Below are 6,838 nucleotides of genomic sequence, written 5' to 3'. Positions count from 1 at the left end.
GGAAATCATATTGACTGGCCTAGAGTTTTATACAATATGATTTTTCAAGCTGTTTACTCTTTAAAATTTAAATAACTTATAAGTATTTAACTCATTAGTTAAGTCCGTGATCCAAACTAGTCAATCTGTTTTGCAACATCGTTCTTAGATCAAATTATCACCAAAGTTGAATACTACCCCAAAGCTACCAATATCACATATAACAGTTGTCTAAACTATTGTTAAAATTGCAATAATATAACAGTAAGAGTATTATATCGAATTTAATTTTGTTGAAACATATACAGCAGGCGCCGGTGTATTAATAAGCATTGAACAAGCTGACAGTAGACACCATGGGTCATAACACCTTGTTGAAAAATATTAAACTTTGATCGACACTATCATGGACACCATATCTAAATTGACATTTGATCAGTCGTGGGGTAGGTTTACTGTTAATACAATTCAAATTCGTCAGAGGTCGACAAACTGATAATTGTCAATCCTTTGAAAAATGCGTGTTCTGACTTCTATATGTACATGTAAATGATTTGTAAACTGACATTTGTCATCAAATTTTCAAATATGTACAGACACCTCTACAACAAGTAAAGTAAACAAAAACAATCAGAGATAAAATTGATAAATACCGCAGTTTGTGATTTTATCATACATACATGAGTGGCGAGTAAACATTGAATGACGAGATATCGTTATTTGAAGGTGAAAAAAGTATCTCATCATTATAAGAGAGTTTTAAAGTTTAGTGTTTTCACACGTTCGTTAACTCAAAGATGGCATCAATCAATGAAACTTCTGTAGTCACTGGCGTTATAACGGAGGCAATTGATGCAAGTGCCAACGAAGAGAAGACTCTTACAGAGAGGCCTTGGCAAGAAGACAAAGGAGTTCCTGAGAGCTTGCTGTACACTTATGAGAACAGTTTGTGGACAGATGTGACACTGGAATGTACAACAGAGGTCAGTAGTATAATTACTATATCATGATTTAAACGTAAGGTTCACAAATAAACAACGCGAAACGTTTTTTATTTAAAGGTAATTTCACATCGATAACGATGTTATTTAGAAGTACTTAAGGGCATTCAGATTCGGTTTTTCAAACAAGTTTGAATTATTTTATTTCGTTTAATTATGCCAGTGTAGTCAACTGAATTCGGCTGTGTTTGTTTTTGAATATAAAATTCAAGGGTTTGGAAAACTCCAGGATGATAAGAAAATAAATATTTCGAAATTACGTACACATTTATGATGTATCGAGTATTGAAAGTATGTGTTTTCATATGTATTATAATTTACAAAATTACTTTTAAAGACTATCGTTTATATTTCTTTAAGCAAGCTTCATATTCCATCAGAGCATCGCAGTAGTCATATTATTTATAACTGAACCATACACTCGTCACCATGTCCGTTATTTCATTCGTCTATCGAATAATCGTCAGTTACAATATATTTTTATTAGCATTTACTCATTCGAATTTTAGATCAAGCTCAACATTAAAGTACATCAGCATGGGGGAGTGTCCTATCATTTTGCTCTTACCCCAAAGGTCAATGTCACACGTATATGTCGATTGGCTATTACTTCGACAAGGCCGTCGCCATGACTTTTCTCACGTTCCTGTAACAGCTGTTCTAGTTATGCGAAATTGAATGTTGTGTACATTTAAACTATATCTATTCCGTTTGTATAACTTATGTTTGGTATATCCATACCACCATATGACCATTAAATATCGCTTTTCTATACAACATAGTATAACAGTAGAATTGTGTGTGTCTTCACAGTGAGATAGAGGGTGATTGTACACCAAATTTTAAAACGTGATAAAAAAATACAACTTTATAACAGTAGAATGTTGTGTGTTTAAGCCATAGCATAACAGTGAAACAGTGTGTGTTTAAGCCATAGCATAACAGTAAAACAATGTTTTTAAACCATAGTATAACAGTAGTGCGCTGTGTGTTTAAACCGTAGTATAACAGTAGAACGACGTGTGTTTAAACCATAGTATAACAGCAATACGTTGTGTGTTTAAACAATAGTATAACAGTAGTACTTAGTGTGTTTAAACCATAATATAACAGTAGTACTTAGTGTGTTTAAACCATAATATAACAGTAGTATTGTGGGTTTAAACCATAGTATAACAGTAGTACTTTGTTTATTTTAACCGTAATACAACAGTAGTACGTTGTTTGTTTAAGCCATAGTATAAGAGTAGTACGTTGTTTGTTTAAGCCATTGTATTAATGTAAAACGCTGTGTGTTTAAACCATATTATAACAGTAGAACGTTGTGTGTTTAAACCATTGTATAACAGTAGTACATTGTGTGTTTAAACAATAGTTTAATAGTTGTGCGTTGTGTGTTAAATCCATTGTATTAATGTAAAACGCTGTGTGTTTAAACCATATTATAACAGCAGTGCGTTGTGTGTTAAAGCAATAGTATTAATGTAAAACGGTGTGTGTTAAAACCATATTATAATAGCAGAACGTTGCGTGTTTAAACCATGGTAAAGCAGTAGTACGTTGTGTGTTTAAACCATGGTATATCTTTAGAACGATTTGCGTTTATCTTCAGTCAGGTGGTCATGTGACCGCGAAAACGCCTTCTTTTCTATTTTGAAAAATTATCAATAGTTAAGCGAACAACTGACCTCAATAACAACTCACTCGGAAGGATAAATACACTGGCAAAGAAAATCGGCCAGAAAATCGGCATCATGTACAACAATTATTTCCACTTAACCCATCCGCAAATGCTGAAAATGTGCAACATTCAACGATAGTGAAATCTCTTTCTGTGGTGAATGAAAAACTCACTTACAACATGAATTCTCTCTTTGCCGGTGCAATTCTGAACATCCAATACGTTATTGTTCAATATTAAAATAAATTAAATCCATTGAACATATGGCGATTGTTTGCAAACACTCGTGATCTGTGTAGTCTGTGACTTGCGGAATAATTGTTTCATGAGTATATACTGTTTATTGCCTGATCCACGTATATGTACTTTTATACGCTTTTTATGATTTGAATTGATACTGACGAATAGAAATGCAAATGTTTTGGCTACAAACGTATTGATTAAAAAGTGAGCTGTTTTGAGCACTATCTGAGAGGCGCATTTAACATGGATACAAAGTGTCCCGACGTCTACAGGGAAACAACAGTTGTCCCCCTTTTTAAAGTATCTGAATATTTATAATAATATATATAAGGTGAATTATTATATTTATATCAGTAAAGTTACAGGATAAATATAACTAATGAAAATTACCGGGACAAGTCCATTTGCCAACTATTCAAGCAAATATCCTGTTCAGAGGCTCAAAGTTCGTGCCCGAAAGACAATGGGCGAGAGAAACAATACGTACAAGCATCTCAAACAAACAACACATGCATCGACCTAGCTTTATCAATGAATGTTTCGGCCAACAGCTCACCCGATAAATTCACCCGCCTTGCCAGATAAACTTCCTTCATTCATGACACTTACCTAGTTTTTTTTTATTCTGTTTACATCATACTGTAACATATCGGTGCTGTGTCTATATGCTATAGTACAGCAATGACATGTTGTGTGAGCTTACATCAATGTTTTCTGTCATTACAGAATGGAGACACGCATTTCATAAAAGCCCATAAACATGTATTGGCTTCCCGAAGCACTGTTTTTGAGGCTATGTTGTTTGGTCCAGCGGCTGACAAAGGGGATATAGTAAAGATTACAACGTTCAGATACGAACTCATGGACTTACTTATAAGGTAAGTTATCATACATGTTCATTGAGTTTGTTTTTATTGTTGCGTTTCGCAGTTCTTGTTTTTTTCTGAGACGTAACCATTAGTTTAAATGGTCTATGTAACAGGTATAAATACATGTATTGGATAATGGACGTAGTGGAGGTGGGGTCCTTTTTAATGCGGCATGCATGGACATCTTGTTAATATGCGTTCGTAAATCACTTATCCCCTATCCATTCGATTTTCAATGCATGTTATTACTTTTTAAAAATACTGGTGTTAATAAAATGTGTGGGACCATCCCGACAGTGCCCAATACTTCTGTCTTATCCTGCAAACCTCAAGGGATAAATAGATCCCCTAGTCGCATAACACCCAAGATATTAATCGTTTTCTATATGTGTCATATACGACAAAATAACACATCAAAATATAATTTTATTACCTGGTCTTTTGTGTGTCAAAATTGATGATTTCTTAAAGTCAAATTTCAAAAACCATGTTTAAGGGCAAAACGGAAGCTGTAAACATTTCGGAAATGGTCTGTTGTTGTTTTTTTTGTTTGAACTATCGGTGTTTTCCTTGATTTCACAGGTACTTGTATTCAGAGAAGACACATTTTACCGAAAGCACATCACGCCTCATGTTTGAGATGGCTTATTTTTACCAAGTTCCCGCACTAGTCAACTTATGCAGTCAATATCTTCAAAGCATCGCCAGAGAGGACAACGTTTGTGAGATACTAGACCTTGCTTTGCAATATGACAACGTCGGTCTTAGACAGGCAGCTTGCGATTATATCGATCAAAATGCAACCATAATTATCGAAACAGATAGTTTTGTACATGTGTCCAAACTGTGTCTCGAGTACATTCTTAAAGCTGATACGTTTCACGTTGATGAAAAGACAATACTACGCCGGGCAATAGAATGGGCAAAACTTCATCAGGGCAATGATAGTCTAAACATGGATGAAGATATCAGATTCAACATAACCGTGAAACATTTTCGAAACACCATTGGGAATGCGTTTCAATACATCCGTCTAGGAGCTATGTCTTTTGCTGAATTTTCAGAATGTGCAGGAAGCACTTTGGATGCAGAGGAAATAAAGGATATTCTACTTTTTACAAATATTTGCTCCACAGATGAGTTCCATCAAAAGAGATTGCCGAAAAAGAAAATATTTGAACTCAAGAACGGTATATCTTCGTGGACCGCGCATCCATTCAGCAGATCACCTGAATCAATGTATAAGATAACTGTCAAGAAAAATCTTATCTGCGAAGGAATCAAATTTTCCAAACTATCTTTGTCAGCAACAAGGGGTAATCCAGGTTATGGCGAGCCCAATCTTGATTTCTCTGTTAATATAACCATCGAAATCACTCGTACAGGACTAAATTTTAGCTTTAAAACAGCTATGCAAGCTTTATCCTTGCACACTATCAAATTCGAATCACCAGTTAACCTTAAAGCATCTAAAGATCCTTACACACTAGTTGTTAAAATAGAATTTCAACCGAATCCTCTCAACATTACAATCAATGCCAACCAGGCTGGCGTAGGATCAGCTACGGTAGAACACGCAGAGGTGGGGTGGAATAATCAGTTCTCCATTTTACACCAAATTCAATTTTCATACATGTCTAACAGAGAATTGAAAGACAAGGAAAGAAAATGTGGTGATGAAAGATTGATATAGTTTGTTGATGAGGGAATAGTTTACACAGTCACTGGGTTAGATTAAGCATTTTAAATGAATTAGTGTTTTATTGCAATATAATCGACGCAAGCTTCGTACATTTTCTAAATAAATCATTCTGAGTATTTTTACTATCAATTTCAAAAGCAGTACATGTTATGGTCAGTTCCGAGTAGTGTATTTGGTTTGGCAAGTACAACATAACGCGGAACACTCATAATATTTAATTGAAGTTCTTAATTTTAATGCAAACATTATTTGGGGACTGCCACACTTCTGGTAAACAGTCAGTTAACAGTGATAACTAGAGTGTATTACAACCAGTCTAAATAAATGGTTTGAATATCGCTTGAAGTATTTCAAAACTAGTAATTCTTTTTGACATATTCGGTTAGCCTCAGTGTTGTGAGAAACTATTAGGATATTTTTATAGTTTGTAAGGTTTTAAGAATAACTGAGACAAGTGTGAAGTTGCATGAATATTGTTATTTAGTTTAAGCTCCCAGTGAACTAGACTGCTAGTTCCAAGGCGGCGGAAATCCCAGCATCTATTGATAAAGTTATGTCGATGCAAATGTAGTCTGTTTGATTTGTTACTACGTATTGTATCTCCCGCACATTGTCTTTCGGGCACGAGGTTATAGCCTATAAACAGGATTTTTGCTTGAATGTTTGGCAAATGGACTTTTCCCGTAATTTCCATTATATTATTGTACTACTTTGTATTACTTCCGTTGAATGAATGACTAATAAACAAGTTGTGTAAACACATGTGAATGTGTTTGCCGTTTACCTTGTCATTTAGTTTGCTATTTGATATGTTTAAATATAATCATGTCTCTTTGTTAACAGAACATGGGCGTTTAATAATCGATTGGGCCACAAGCTGAGAACCCTTTTCTTGAGTAAATAGGATATTTGCTTGAATGTTTGGCAAATGGACTTTATTCCGAAATTCTCATTGTATAATCACGATAGTGTGCCCTACGTCCGTTGATATAATGATCAATATCGGTTGTGTATACACATATATGTGCATGCAGTTTTTGTGTTTGATTTACTATATGTGTATTTTGATATAAATGTGTCTCCTTGTTACTAGACAAATGGTGTTTTATATTGTTTATAATTGTTCTATACACATATACAATAAAGAAGTGGAATATTTATGCAAAAAGCTACAGAAACATGCTCAGTAGCAAAAAGTTTAAACATATTATAAATTATATTCATAGAACAAACAACCTCTTTCCCGATATATCAGGGGTTCTAACACGTGATAATGGTCAATTCTGGAAAATAATTATTGGGTCGGTTTGAATATAAGGTATACATGCCTGACGCAGAGCAAAGTTTATTCGAACCCTTTCTG

The 6,838-nt window shown here is 34.4% G+C and overlaps 1 protein-coding gene across 1 annotated transcript; it reads left to right on the top strand.

The window, feature by feature from the left end:
• Nucleotides 1-776: 776 nt before the first annotated feature.
• On the top strand, nucleotides 777-6,356 carry LOC128222368 (BTB/POZ domain-containing protein 6-B-like). The gene is made up of 4 exons (XM_052931343.1): nucleotides 777-962; nucleotides 3,631-3,782; nucleotides 4,356-4,963; nucleotides 6,319-6,356. Exons 1-4 carry the CDS (start codon nucleotides 777-779, stop codon nucleotides 6,354-6,356), a joined length of 984 nt encoding a protein of 327 aa, XP_052787303.1.
• The last annotated feature ends 482 nt before the right edge of the window (nucleotides 6,357-6,838 follow it).

The sequence above is a fragment of the Mya arenaria genome, chromosome 16 (assembly GCF_026914265.1).
Source record: "Mya arenaria isolate MELC-2E11 chromosome 16, ASM2691426v1".
NCBI classification, from domain to species: Eukaryota; Metazoa; Mollusca; class Bivalvia; order Myida; family Myidae; genus Mya; species Mya arenaria.
The sequence above is the reverse complement of the archived record's forward strand: the minus strand, read 5'-3'. Positions and strand labels throughout refer to the sequence as shown.